The following is a 15,443-nucleotide window of genomic DNA, read 5'->3' on the forward strand; positions in this document are numbered from 1 at the left end:
GACCCACAGTCAAATTTTACTTTTTCAGTCAAACTAAAATTCTCATCAAAGTTTTTTTCTACGCATTGGGATTGATAAATTTGATCATCTTCAAGTCCTTCCAAGTTTTATGTTACAACATATGAGGACAAAATGCTAAATCATAGTGCACATAGACCAGACTACTTTAAAAATGCACAATGAAGTTTCAATGTAAATTTTCTTGTTTTTAAATTACAGAACAATTCATGTGTAATTTAAACTTTAGCCATTTAATTAGAAGACTGATTTCATGAAAACAACTTTTTTCAGTAACTAAGTTAACATAGTTAGACCCCTCTTGATTAAAAATTATCATCTCCATAGACTCATAGAAATAATATTTTTATAAAAATGTTAAATACTTCAGAACAAAAAGAATTACAAATAAGTGACAACAGAAAGCTGTGCATTAGAAACCACAGAACTAGGCTAGATGTGGTGGCACACACTGTTAATGTCAGCACCTTTGAGGCAGAGGCAGGTGAATCTCTGTGAGTTCAAGGCTACTGTAGCCTACATAGTGAGTTCCAGGGCAAACAGAACTACATATTGAGATCCTGTCTCAAAAAGGAGGAGAAGGAGGGAAGAGAGGGAGGGAAGGAGAGAGAGAGGAAAAGAGGGAAAGAAAAGGAAAGGGAAGGAAAAGAAAACCACATAACCCAGTGCTGAGGATGCTTTTATTAGACCTGGTAGGTAGAAGCCTTAGCAATAGGCTTAGCCACTGGAAACCAGAAGAGGCTACTGAACCAGTAGGAAATAGATGCCTAGTCTAGGACCATTGTGTGGCTTCAATAAAAATGGCCCCCATGGGCATATATATATATATATGAATGTTTGGTCCCCAGTTGGTGAAACTGTTTGGGAAAGGTTAGAAGATGTGGCTTTGTTGGGGAAGGTACATCACCAGGGATCTGCTTTGAGGTTTCAAAAGACCACACACACATAGCTCCCACCTCTCAGCCTTGTGCTTATAGATCAGATTGTAAGATCTCAAGTACTAGTCTAGCACCATGGCTACTAGCCTGCTGCCATGCTCCCCATCATGATGGTCAGGTACTCACCCTCTGAAACTATACACCCCCATTAAATGCTTGCTTTTATAAGTTGCCTTGGTTGTGGTGATTTTTTTTTTTTTTTGTTACAGCAATTGAAAAGGAACTAAGACAATCACAGTGTCTAAGAAGCAAAAGTTTGGGTTTACTGGGTCAGAAACAAAGAATAGAGGATGAAGGTCACTGTGAGAATAGGTCAGGTATAAGGTTCCTGTGTTGAAGACACAAAGCACACAGCTTTGTGAATGTAGAAAAAGGGAGGAAAGAGGAAAGGAAATATCCCTTAGCGGCAACAGGTAAAACTAGAGAGGTGCACTTGGTTATACAGAGGAATGCTCTGAGAAGTCTAGATGACTAAAGCTTGTCAGAGAAGCAAGTAGGAATAGGCACTGAAATTAGGGGTTCACTTAATGAAAGCAAAGAGGGGTCAACAGTACCAAAGCTTCCTGCAGGCCAAGTGAGATAGAGATCATTAACTGCCCACTGCCCACCAGGAGTGATGCCATGCCCACTCTGTGAAGCAATGTTTCTGCTTCACAGGCAGGCACAGGTTGGGAAGGATAGATTCATAGGATAATCTCTTTGTACACTCTGAAGATGTGTCTCTGCTAAAGCACCTTCTTATTGGTTTAATAAGGAGCTGAATGGCCAAGAGCTAGGCAGGAGAGGATAGGAGGGACTTCCCAGGAGAGAGAGAAACTTGGGAGAAGAATCTGAGAGGGGGAATTTTACCAGTGAGATGCAGAGCAAGTTGGATGTACAGTTTGGAGGAGAGAGGAGAGGTAAGGAGTCACGTGACAGAACACTGATCAATATCGATAGGTTAAGTTACAAGAGCTGGTTGGGAACAAGCCTAAGCTAAGGCTGAGCTTTCATAATTAAGAAGTCTCCATATCATTGCTTGGGAGCAGGTGGTCCAAAGAAAGTCTGCCTACATAGACTCACAAGTGAAAATGGCAAAGAATATCAGATGTTTGTCCTGTGAAAGGTTTAATCGTGTTTTTTTTTCCTTTCTAGATTTCCTTAAATAAAAAAATTAAAATTTAGATGAAAGTAGATCTCATCCAACATGAACAACCTGGACGACAGTGGGAGTAATGAAGGGCAAGATTTGAGGGAAAGAAAGCTTAGGGGAGCAGGAGATCCCAGCTGGATCAAGAACAGAAAGGGAGAACAAGGAATAACAGACCATGATAAATGAAGACCACATGAGAACAGGAATAGGCAGAGTGCTCGAGAGGTCCCCAGAAATCCACAATGATACATCCTCTGTAGACTACTGGCAGTGGTTGAGGGAGGGCCTGATCTGACCTAATCTGGTGATCAGATGACTAAACACCCTAACAGTCGTGCTGGAACTGTCATCCAATAACTGATGGAAGTGGATGCAGAGATCCTCAGCCAGGCCCCAGGTGGAGCTCCAGGTGTCCAACTGTCAAGAAAGAGGAGGGACTGCAAGAGCATGAATTGTTGAATCCAAGATTGGAAAAAGCACAGGGACAAATAGCCAATCAAAAGCAAGCACATGAATTATGAACCAATGGCTGTGGAACCCCCAGCTAGATCAGGCCCTCTGGATAAGTGAGACAATTGATGTATTTGGGAGGCATCCAGTCTGTGGGACCAGGACCTGTCCTTAGTGCATGAGCTGGCTGTTTGGAACCTTGGGCTTACACAGGAACACATGCTCATCCTGGAAGGAGGGAACTGGACCTACCTGTACTGAATCCACCAGGTTTAAATGAGTCCCCAGGGGTGTCTTGGTCCTGGAGGACATGGGAATGGAGGGGAGGGGATGTGGGCAAGGTGGGGGGGGGGGCAGGATGGGGGAGGACAGAAGAACCCATGGCTGATGTATAAAATTAAAACACATAATAATAATAAAAAATTTAGATGAAAGTAGAGTTAGTTCATGTTTGTAACATACTAAGTACATTTTGTGGCATAAAGATACATATTTTGGGAGTTTAAACATACACACACATACACACACACACACACACACACACACACACACACATCTCTATTTTTTATGTAAGTGGCCTAGACAATCAAACATAATGGTTATGCCATCTAGAATAAAATAAACTACTTATAAGATTCATATTTAATCATCATTATTTATAAATAACCAATCCTAATAATTGCAATTACATTAGCTTGGCCATGGCCAAGAATATAACCACCTCTGACTGTAATTACTCACTGAAAAGGGGAGAAGAGTAAAAATTACTTCTGAAGAGAGTCAAATGCTGTCAGATTTCTAGCTGTGATTCTAAAGGTCCCAATTCCAATTCCTTTGGAGATGGAATTCACCCTGAATGTAATACAGATCAGGAGGAAAAGGCCCACCTAAGGAAGGGCAGGAGGAAACCTCATAGTGTGCAGATTCTGCTGCACATTTGAGGTGGTCCACAGAAATTTCTTTGTGAGAAGCTATCTCTAGAAGCTTCATACATGTTTCCTATGGGAGGGGCAGGGAAAAGAGGATCCCAGTTCATCAAAAGGGTCTTTGGATCTACTGGAAACCATGGACTAGAGATGGGATGAAGAGCTGAGTCAGCAAAACAAGGCCAGGACCAGATACTTTGATTCAGCAGGGAGAGGGCAATAAGGACATGTGACTACCTAGGTCACTCTTGTTGTCAGTGCTGCTGGATTCCTCCTCTGAAGACACTGGCCCATGACTTATCCAAAGGAGGCCTAAGGAAAGCTTCTGCCAGATTTAGAATAAAATATGCTGTGTTTTTATAGGGTAGAGCTGGAATGGGATGTGAGTGGTCTGGTGGAGGGGTCATTGTCTGGCCTTGTTCCCACAGAGAAAATGGGGGTGCAATGTCAGCAGGTGCTGTCTGAGAGCCAGCCCATCACAGGTGGGATCTCCTTGGTTGCTAATCAGGTGGTGCAGAGTATTTGCTGTTCCTCCACCTCTTCCTCCTTCCTGCAGCAAAGCTAGAGAGAAAAGTTCTTGCTACTGAAAGTCTGCTCCACAAGGCAGGACTGCATGCAGGGTGAGCGGCCAAGTGCAAAAATCACTCTGACATATGCCATATTTAAAGCATCAAAGGTATAAATATCTTTGCCTAAAAATTCAAATCTAAAGACCATTTCAGTCAATTTTTGTCTGGTGTGAGAATGAATTTTCTCTTAGAAAAATGAAGTTTGTAGCACCTAAGCTGCTAATAGTGATGTATCTTTTTCCCTCTTTGATGTCACCTCCATTGAAAAGAAGAACTGGTTCTCTCCAGTTCCTCAAGATCATGGCTTTCACCTTCTGTGGCTCTCCAGCTCTCCAGCTGCTTGGTGCTCTGTTCTACATTGTAAATTTTCTCTTCTGGTCTGGTACTTTTCTCTCTTAATTTGCTGTGGGATTTTGTTTTGTGTCCAGAAAGACTTCAGCTTTTACTTTATTTCTGGCTAAGCCTCTGACCTTCATTGTCTGTGCATTTCTGCTGCAAAGATGCCTCTTCAGTCTGAAAGGTTTTACTGTTCTCCATAAGGTAACACTTCACTCTAGCTCCTTCAGATACCTGCATGAAACTTGCCTTCTTCCTCCTTCTGGGGATTTTAAAGAAGCATCTAACTCTGTTACATCACTCTTCCTTCTGACTTCCTTTTGGCATTAAACTGAGTACAATTTTGTGATTCACTCTACATTTGATTCCAGTTTGCCATCATCAGTCACACCTTCTTCAAATGTGGCAGCCCAATCCTTATCATTGGCCAGCTAACAAAAAATGACTGGACGTTGCTTTCTTTATTGTGACAGCTTTTATGCACATTATTTGGACTCTTAGTGTGTTTTCTATTTATTCAGATCACCCATTCTTCCCATATTTCAGCTTTTTGTAGAAGCCTTTTCTGGCTTTCTTGAAGTTGGTAACTCTCATTCATGGTCACATTCACTGATTCTTTAGGTCATTCTTCATTTATTTAAACTACCCTGAGCATCATTTTGGGTCCAGCTATTTATGATCTGAGAGCTTCAGCCAATCTACTAGTGATAGAATTCTTTTTTTGTATTTAAATATATTTATTTATTAAAATTTTTTCATTTTACATATCAACCCCAGTTCCCCCTCTCTCCCCTTCTCCCACCTCCTCATCTCCCTTCCACTCTATCCCCATCCACTCCTCAGAATGGGTACGGCCTCCCATGGTAGTCAACAAAGTCTGGCATACCAAGTTGAAGGACATCCTAGACCCTCACCATTGTATCAAGGCTGAGCAGGGTATCCCACCACAGGAAGTGGGCTCCCAAAAGCCAGTTCATGCACCTGGGATAAGTCCTGGCCCTGCTGCCAGGGACCCCACTAACAGATCAAGCCACACAACTGTCACCCACATTCAGCGGGCCTAGTTCAGTCCCATGCAGGTTCCAGAGCTGTCAGTCCAGAGTCAGTGAGCTCCAGCTAGTACCGGTCAGCTGTCTCGTGGGTTTCCCCATCATTATCTTGATCCCTTCTTCTTCTTTCTCTTCTTCTTCTTCCTCTTCCTCTTCTTCTTCCTCTTCCTCCTCCTCCTTCTCCTTCTCCTTCTCCTTCTCCTTCTCCTTCTCCTTCTCCTTCTCCTTCTTCAATGTCGAATGCCATTTATTGAAGGAGGGAGGAGATCTTAAATACAGGCTTACAGCACAATGGGAGAACCTCAGAGGGCAGAAGTTCGCTTCTGATGGTTTTTTTGGTTTTTTTTTTTTTTTTTTTTTTTTTTAGCTGAGGATTGAACCCTGGGCCTTGAGCTTGCTAGGCAAGCACTCTACCACTGAGCTAAATCCCCACCCCCACTCCTAATGTTTTACAATCTTGCATCTAAGCCGTTAATCCCCAATATGCTGGATACACAGACAAGGAGCTTCCCTTAAGCATTCAGGCCATCAATCCATCCTGTGCAGAATGTTCAGACATCTTTTAGTTCTTCCTCTAGAAATTAAATCTCATATTTCATTGTGGACTTCTCTCTCCAGCTTCTCTGCATTTGCCTCCAACTTCCTACTTCTATTGACTCCTTCCTGGGTGCCCCTCAGCCTTCTTGTACTTTTCTCAAGTAGCTCATATTTTTCTTCACATTTTCTTCAATGAGTCCCCAGAGCTCTAGAACAAGTGTTCTCCTTCCACATGAAGCATCCTATTATGGAAAGCCTCTCCATAAAACCAAGAGAGCAGTAAACAATAGTGACACACAGGATCAATTCCTGTGAGAAATATTAGGGACTGTGGTCTTGTCTTCACACAGTAGTGCCACACCCTGCACAGTTCTCCTAGGAGCAGCATCTGTGGGGTTCTTGGGGAGCCCTGAGCTCCTGTGTGGGGCCAAGAAGCTGCATAGTTTGCCTGGGCTGCCAGTGCCAGCCAGGACACAATAGAGAGCACAGAACACATAACATTTCCATCAGAACACTGGGTGATGCTGGGGTAGGGGCTCTCTGTCTGTGAAAACTACAATTAGGGATACGCATCACTGTACCTGTCTTTAAGTGGGTTCTGGGGATTTAACGGAGTGCCTCCTAATGCTTGCTGAACAATATCTCCAGTGATTACTGCTGCAATTTTCCATCTAATACTTTCTTTTTAAATTTTCATCTATTTATTGTATGTTTATGGGCATTATCCCTGCATGTATATCCGTATACCATGTGCACACAGTGCCATCAGATACCAGAAGAAGGCACTGGATCACCTGGAACTAAAATTTCAGACGGTGTGAATCACCATGTGGGTGCTGAGAATCAATCCTGTGTCCTAAGATCAGCCTTTAACCATTGAGCTACCTCTCCAGTCCCCTGTAATACTTTCAAACCTTGATTGGCCGTAGGTATCTGAACACTTTGAAAGTGACACCAAGCATAAGGCCAGGTCTACTGTACTTCACATCCAAAGTAGTTCATGTTGCCACCAAGACAGGAGGGAAACTTCACCTGCCTATCCGTCTCCTAACAGCAACTTTAGAAATCTGCACCTAAACATTTGAGAGTTTACTTACAACCATAAAAATAAAAAGCAAAGAGGAAAAAGTATGATTAAAATGGAATTTGAGGGCTAGCAAGATGGCTCAGTAGGTAATGTTACCTGCTGCCAAGCCTGATGACCAAGTTCAATCCCTGGGACCCACATAGTAGAACTGATTCATACAAGTTGTTCTTTGACCTCCACGTGTATACCCCAGCAAATGCATACACATACACATATGTGCACACATAAATAAATAAATAAATAATGAAATAATGAAAGAAATAATGAAATAAAAATTTTTAAAGGAATTTGAAATTTTGTACCTTCCTTACATGATCTCTGATTAAAAAGTAATGTTCTAGGAGAAGGAAGAAACACTGGGTGATTCTGTTGACTTCCTGCATGGACTTTCTCTACTTTCCAGTGAGACAAATGGATGCTTCAAGCAGATAACTGTTATTGCCAGAAGTACTGTGAATGGGGAGAAATCCATTCATGTAAGTGAGCTCTGGCCACTCATAATGAGTGTTTACGATTGGAGCCTCTGGCTACTGAGCCCAACAGACAGCAGACATCTGGTTCAAGCACCTGCCAAATACAAAAGTGTAGCAAAGTCGTATGTGTCCTTTCCACCTTGACCTCTTCCCACACTCACAGTTTTCAGTCAAAAAAATAACTCTAAGCAATTCTACAAATACTAACATGTGTTAAAACCAAAGGGGATGGACATGCTTGTTTGACTACAGAAATCATTTCCCTCTGTAGATGTATAATAAGCATCAGGCTATGAACCTTAATTGTGTTTAATAAAAATGTTTTAAGAAAGAACCCACAAAACCAAGCATGAAGGCATGTGTCAATAACCCTGGCACTCAGGAGGCTGAGGCAGGAGGATTGGAGTTTAAGGTTTGCTTGGACTGTAACAAGACTCTGTCTGAAAAAAAACAGACAAATTATACATTCTATCTTGGTAATATGCAAAGCAGCAAAAAAATGTTTTCATTATTTCATTTGGAAGAAATTGTTAGGCACCAGGTATTAAAGTAAGAGTGCCTAATTAGACAGAGGGAATCCTCACAGATTTACAACAAAGGTAATTTGGATTGTACAAATAGAATTCCATTATTATGCAAGTGCTGGCAGTATCCAAATATATCTAGGTTTTTTGAGATTTTTTATAAATATAACTATGGTACATGGTTAGCTATTTTTGAACTCAGAGAACTATCATAAAGGAAGAGAGATGTGATACTAGGAAATATGTACTGTCTCTTCAGTCCTGCTTCCTGATGTACAATCCTAGGAATCTCTAAGATGACCCTGTCTTTTACATCCTAATGGTTTGATTGGGGACTAGAAGCCTTTAGAGTGTTCCAGGATGGGAAGTGGTCACCAGAAACAAGAAGGCAACATACAGGGCTGATCCCAGGGAAGTGGGGAGAGCTGAATATCCAGTTGAACACCAGCACTCAGTAATTCAATCGTTCCTACCTATGAAATGAAACCATCACCAAGTCCAATTGATGGTGGAATTTTAGAGTTTCCAGATAGCTGGGCACATGGAGAACAGTGAAGGGTAACTTACACTCAGGGGGCATGGAAGTCAGTGGCTTCCCCAGCCTTCATCTCTTTAACCCTTTTCATGACAAACAAACAAAGGTAGGTATGGTGTTTCCCTGAGCTCTGTTAATTGCTCTAGCAAATTAAACCATTTAGAACCCAGTTTGCAGCTGATTGTCAGGAAAATCAGACTGGAGTTAGCAGATGTGCAGAGCACTTGAAGTGGAGCTGGGAGGTCATGGTTAATCACATCTCAGATAGGTGCATGCCTGAACCATAGAATTAGGCTGCAGACATTGTGCTATCCTGTCTTCCACCCCACTCCCTCACGGAAAATCACATCATACACACACACACACACACACACACACACACACACACACACACAAATAATAATAATAATAATAATAATAATAATAATAATAATAATAAAATTAAAAAAAAAAAAACCACTGGCCAAACCCCAAACCAGTTTCCCGAAATAGTTAATTCCTGACTTTTTACTGCTTTTGTACTGTGGCTCCTTTCTCTTAGACCAGTTGCTTTCTTGTATGGCAACTTCTGCCAGCTCAAGCCATAAATGCCTAACAAGTGACTTATTTGGAGTTAAATAAATTATTTTGTAAAACTTTGGGGCACATTTTCAAGATGTCTTGATTTTGTATTTTCCCATATTACAATCCTAATTAGCCCCAAATTAATTTAATTTTCTGTTTGAGTAGGTTGACTTCACTCACATTCAACAGTCAGAATGTCAGATTCTGAGACTTGAGACTAGGTGTGAAAAGGAATCCCTCTTGGAGTTGGTCCTCCACATAGAGAGCATCAGGATTGAGTTGGATTCGAACACGCCAGCTGGTGTCCTCTGCAAAGTAGACTGCTTGTGGGGAGAAAACCCTACTCCTTTTAATGTCACAGAAGTCTTCGATTTTGGTTGCTAGGGCAGAAGAATGTGAAAAGGTAGTTGTTTTTACTTCAGAATCCAAAATGTACAAACAGAATTCCATCAGGCAAAGGTAAGAGAAGCAAATTTGGGGACACTGAACAGCTGAAGTGGAATAGGGATAGCATCTGTACGGAGTCAGCACTGAGCCTGAGACTGCTACAACCATGGAAAGAGAAAGAAAATCCTCTGTCAGAAAGGATAGGAATGTCCTGGAGAGAGAGCAGAATCAATCTTCACTCTTCTTAAATGTTTAAGTGTACATCAATCTTCATAGAACCTCCTTTCCCTTTTTGTTGCCTGCAGGAGATCTGTCTGATTCCTAGTCCCTCATTGCCTTTGAGAGGACTTAAGACTTCTTGGAAAAGTCAAGGGAAGACAGTGCAGATTTATGACTAGAAAGGGACCACATCCCATACTTCTTAATAAAGACTGTTATTTGTGATTGTTTAGAATAACTTCCCCAATGGGATCTTCAGTTTCTTTGGAGGCTCCACCATCAGCATGGTCTTACATTTAAACAACCCCTATGAGACTCCAGCTTTAGAAATTCTACAGAAATAATGGAAATGTGTATAAGTCACAAAGCAGGGGCATAGTAAAGTCAAAACTTCCCCTTTATACTTCTGTTTCCCCATATTTCATGCCAATTTCCTTCTGATCACAAAATCTTCCAAATCTATTGCCTATTTTCAGCTTTCTGATCTTGTCTGCATGTCCACGCATGAGTGCCTAGAACTAACCTCCTTTTCCTGGCAAAGTCTGGGATAGGGTTCCATTATGTTCCTTTCTACTGTTGTGATGATGGACAAAAGAGCTGGTTTCAGAGGGCAGGAAGAGAGGCTATGAAAATGGGATATTGAAAGGGCTGAAAGACAATCTGAAAAGTCACTGCAACACAATGGCTTGGACACAAATGGTGGGAAAGACAACAAAATGAAACAGCAGGGGCTAAGCATTTGAGGCACCAGTTATTACCTGAACTGAGCTGAAGAAAGACAACCAAAAGAACTCAATCAAAAGTCTATCAAATTGATCTCAAACATTGTTGAATGTCAATTTAATTGACAAATACATTCATGAATGGCAGATATATTATAAAGATGAAGAGAATACCACAGGTGGTTAATTACCAGTGTTCCCAGGAGCCTAATACTTCTCCCCCTACTCAAACAACAATTCTCGGGAGGGAATCCTGGCTGGCAACTCTGGTCCCAGGCTTTGGATTTACTGTCCTTCTGCCTAGGAATGGCCCTCCCACCTCCAGCTTTGCCTCTGACTTAGGGAAGCTGGCCAACTTACTGAAAAGGAATGATATATAACTCAGTGTCATGATACTGTGTAATACAATAGTTGGCCTTCCTGGCATAAGTCATAAACTTCTTGGAATCTCAGAAATGATAGTGTGTTAAGAAGTTGACTGGCAATTTCTGAATAGCTTCAGAATGGGTCCAGCAGACTAGTTGATCACCACTGCCAGTGATTCAATCTATCTATGTAATGAAACTCCCACAAAAACTCAAAAGCACTGAGTTCAGAGTTTCTGGATAGCTGAACACACAGATTCAAGGAGTTGGGGCTGGGGTGGGGTGGGGTGTTTGCTCACACATCTCCCTTTCCCTATACCTCATCTTATGCATCTCTTCATCAGTATCTTTTATAAGACCATTTATGAGCTACTCCAGCAAATTAGTTCAAATCTGAGGAGAGAGTATGGGAAACATGATTCTTAGCTAGAGACTCAGAACCATAGGCATGAACACCTGGGAACTGTATTTGGCACTGGAGGAGTTCTCAACTTGGGGGTTCTGAGGCTCATCTTCAGGAAATAGTAACTACCAGAACTCCAGAACTAAGGTAAATTAGAACCCCAGCTGGTATTTACTGCAGAACTGCTACTGTGATATGCAGGGAAATCTCCCACAGTGCATTGCCAGGAATGAGCTATGTGGTCAAGGCACAGGAGAAAAAACTGGATCTGAGATAGTTTTTTCTACTTTCATGGACAGCAAGGATTCTAAGACTTAAGCCTAAAAACACAGGGGTGGGGTGTGGGGAAAGAGGAGGAAAAGTGAAATGTGGAGCACAAGAGACTTCTGCTACCCTCACATGAGAGTCCACTTGGAGTTCCAAGGCATTCTCAAACAACCCCTGGGCTTGGTCCTCTCTCTTCAGAACCACAATGGGAAATTCCAGGCTCATCCACAGGGATGACAGTCCTTGGGCTCTAGGACCTAGGAGATGTTTCCTCCTACATGAATTATGATCCCTGCTGTTCCTGTGAGAACATCCAGATGGGAACTTGTCTTCTCTGTATTCATGTCCTTGTTTTTCCCTGATCTATGTCAAGAGTTCCATTCATAGATAGCCTCAGATGTAACCAGCCACCCTCTCTCCCCCTGTAAACAAAATACAATAATCAAAATATTAGGTCACATCAAACAACTGTAGAAAGCAATTGATTTTGAGGATGAGCCGTAGCTCTTCTTTTTCCCCCCACTACATTGTTTTAAGTCTTCTCTGTCATTTGGGAGAAGGAGTACTTCGGGTTAAACATAGGGCCTCACATCTGCTAAGAAAGTGTTCTACCATTGAGCTACATTCCCCAATTCCCTTCACTGTCTTTAACTAAAGAAAACATGTTAAACTAAAATAAAACAGGTAAAGTTCATGTGTTAACTGTAAATGATTTTGCAATTTGAGATTTTTTCACATCCTTTTTGTATTCCACTGGATCCTGACATAAATATTTTTGTTAACAATAATTTTTAAGTCAAAGTGTATAACCAATGCCATCGCATCAAGGTACACTCCCTCCTGTGGTGACCACCCTATACCCTCTTCTGGAAGGCTCTCAGATTAGGCTAGAGGCACACATTCACCTCCCATGCCTTCCCATCACTTCTACTTGCTGCTCTCTTCACCTGGTTCACTCAGTTTGTTCATGTGAACTGTTCTCCCTGAAATGTGCAGTGAAGGCCAGATGCACCAAGCTTCCTGCGGGTCTGCATAGACTCAGCTCTCTGCATGATGGGTATTTCTTAGTAGAAGCTGTAGAGTGACTAAGTATATCCTTATGCCAAAACTGTTAAGAGAGGTATGACTTATCTGTTACCTCAGCACTTGGAAGACTGAGGCAGGAAAATTTCTGCAAACTCTAGGCCAGAGTGAGTTCCAAGCAGCTTGGGCTTGGTCCTCTTTCTTCAGAACAGAGTGAGGCTATCAAGAGAGAAAGGGAGAGAGGGGGGGGAGGGGAGGGAGAGGGAGAGAGAGAGAACCTGAAAAGAAACTAAGAAATCCCATCCCCATGTTTTCTTAAAATGAAGCCTACACTGCTTAGGGTGGTATGTGCCTGTGACTCTAAGGCTGAACCAGGAGGATGAGGAGTTCAAGGCTACAAAGTGAGACCCTGCTACAGACAAAAGGGGGAAAAATGAAATGGAGAAAAGGGAGACACAAGGAAGGAAGTAAAGAAGGTGGACAGGAGGGAGGGAGTCAAGGAAGGAAGTTAGGAAAGGAAGGAGGCTGGGAGGGAAGTGTGGAAAAGAGGCCTTGGCTGTAGGAGAACTCCAGGGCATTACTATACTTTCTCCTCTCAGCAAGTTCAGCGCAGGCCAGGGAGACAGGCCTCTACCTTGCTCAGTGTCTACAGACTTAAGCAGAACCCCCCAGGGGCTTCTCTCTTCCTCACCACCTTGTTTCCAGCCAGCACCTTGCACACTCTTCCTAGAAGCCCCTACACTTCCTGTTCCCAGGACTTCTCCCTTTCCTTCTCATCACATATCTGTGTGTAGGTGTTTCATGGTCTTCTGTCCTGACTTTTCCTACCTTCTCCATATGCATCTTAGTAACAGGAATGTCCAGAGTTGGCAATGGGCACTTTTAACTGACCCAGGAAGAATGTAAGGCAGCATCAGCCATGGTAGCTTGCTGAATTCCCTTGCCAGTCACCCATTCCCCGGGGCTAGCTTGAAAAGGGGGTAAAGGAAAACATTCTAGAATGTTCAAGTGACTAAGGACAGCCATGTTAGTTAAATTCCAAAGGACTCAGAGCTCAGGTGTTGACAAATGCTTGGGTTGTCCGTCATCCTGGCAGGTGAGGCTGCAGCCCAGGTCTAGCAAGGAGCATATAAAGCCAGCCAATCTAGTAAACTGGTTACTTCCTTCCCAGGGAAGATTCCCGGGAATCTACAGGTGTTCACCCTCTGCTGTGCTTAATTCAGCTTTGCCAACACCTGCTTGCCCAGCTGTAGGAGTGGTGAGGCTCAGGAAAGGGCAGCGGGTTGGGCTTACCTGCGCTCCGGGAGGCTCTGGGAGCCGGGTGAGTCCCAGTCACCGGGAGGAAACGCTGTGGCTTGAGCTCCGCTAGACGCAGGGCTTTGCGTCCCGGGGGCCGCCCCTGGGTCCCGAGTGGGGACAAAGCTAGCGCCAGCAGCAGTAGTGCAGGCAGCCGGGCGCTGGGCTTAGCGGGCCGCATGGCCTTGGCCTCCAGAGCGGGGAGCGGCAGTCTGGCGCGGCACTGGGACTTAGAGGAGCTCGAAGCAAGATCTATACGCTCCGGGGCGAGGGGCGGGGACCAGAGGCGGGGCGGTGCTGGGGACCCGGCCAGGCGAGGGCGGGTCAAAGCACAGGACCCTCAGAAGCACAGGCCGCCTGCCTTGGGACCCCTTCCGTGTCTCCAGGGTTTGGGGCAGAGATGGCGCCAAAGTCGCACAGCAAGTCCCAGGGGTTCCCTGGGTCCTCACGACCTAGATTATGGGTCTCTGGGTCATGGCCTTCGTTGATCCTCCGGAATGAAAGAACCCACAACTCTAGTTCTGGACAGGAGAAAGCGGGATGGGGTATCTCCTGGAGGAAGCAATGTGAAGAGCTCTTTGGCCAAGAGGCCTGCTCTGAGCCAGAGCTGGCCAGGTGGGCACACCCGCTGTCCCTGCTCAGGTACCAGAGTCCCCATCTGTACATGGGCCCAGAGGAGCCAGAACCGGGGTGCCCCCAGAAGATCTAAGGAATAGCACTCAGGACAACAGAAGCCAAGAGATGCCAAACCAGGGCACACCTGGGTCCCTCTGTACAGGTGACCAGAGACCCACATGACTGGCATTTTTAGGTTATGGAACTCTTACCACAAAGTTCTGGCGGTTAACATCGATAACGGGAGGCGGGGTACATTCGTTTAAAATGAGAGCATTTCAGATGAACTAGTACTAGTTACGGTTTGAGCCATTTCATCTGCCTGTCTTATTGCGACATATATATTAAGTATATATGTCGACATGCCCATGGCGTGATTGCTAATTACCTTCTCATAACTAAAGGCAATAGAAGGCTTTGTGGTTCCTTAGTCATTGACTAACTCAAAATTTCTCTTCAAAGATACCAAAGATTTCAGTTTGTCTGTCTCAAACTGAAAAAAAATAATCTCAATTTACTCATTCAGTTGGCCTAAGCATTGTTTTCAAACATGCGCAGGAAATTGGAGTGGGAAGCACAAAGAGCACTTTTCTAAGAGCTTTATAGAGTCATGCCTTTGACTGGAACTCTTTCAAGAAAGTTGTTGCACAAAGAATCAGGATGCTTGAGGAAGCACAAACCCCCATGTTTCCTAAGCAGGCACCATGGAGTGTAAAAATGGCTTCCAATTCCCAGGCAGGCAGCCTTACAGAGTTCTTAAGAGACCTTAGTAGAAGATAAACTTTCTCATGTCTCATCACAAGTGAAATGATGAAACATTACAAGTTCACAGACATGAAAAACTTCACACTTAAATTTAATTAGAAGTATGCGGAGTTGGTTGGGTATTACTCTGGAAAACAAGGCATGCAAAGCAGGGGCTGGGGTGCCAGAGTGTGAAATAATGGTGGAGAAAATACAGAAGTGACAGACAAGCACCCCAAGTCGCTACACGTGAAGAATGCTGAT

General features: G+C 43.5%; 1 protein-coding gene across 1 annotated transcript in view; it reads right to left on the reverse strand.

Annotated features, from left to right (window-relative positions):
• Alkal1 (ALK and LTK ligand 1) overlaps window positions 1-14,001 on the reverse strand; it is a 37,581-nt gene extending 23,580 nt beyond the window's left edge. The window contains exon 1 of the mRNA XM_036177249.1: window positions 13,818-14,001. Within this exon, the coding sequence (XP_036033142.1) occupies window positions 13,818-14,001 (184 nt within the window). The remainder of the gene's footprint in view (window positions 1-13,817) is intronic.
• Window positions 14,002-15,443: the final 1,442 nt, after the last annotated feature.

The sequence above is a fragment of the Onychomys torridus genome, chromosome 2 (genome assembly GCF_903995425.1).
Source record: "Onychomys torridus chromosome 2, mOncTor1.1, whole genome shotgun sequence".
Lineage (NCBI taxonomy): Eukaryota > Metazoa > Chordata > Mammalia > Rodentia > Cricetidae > Onychomys > Onychomys torridus.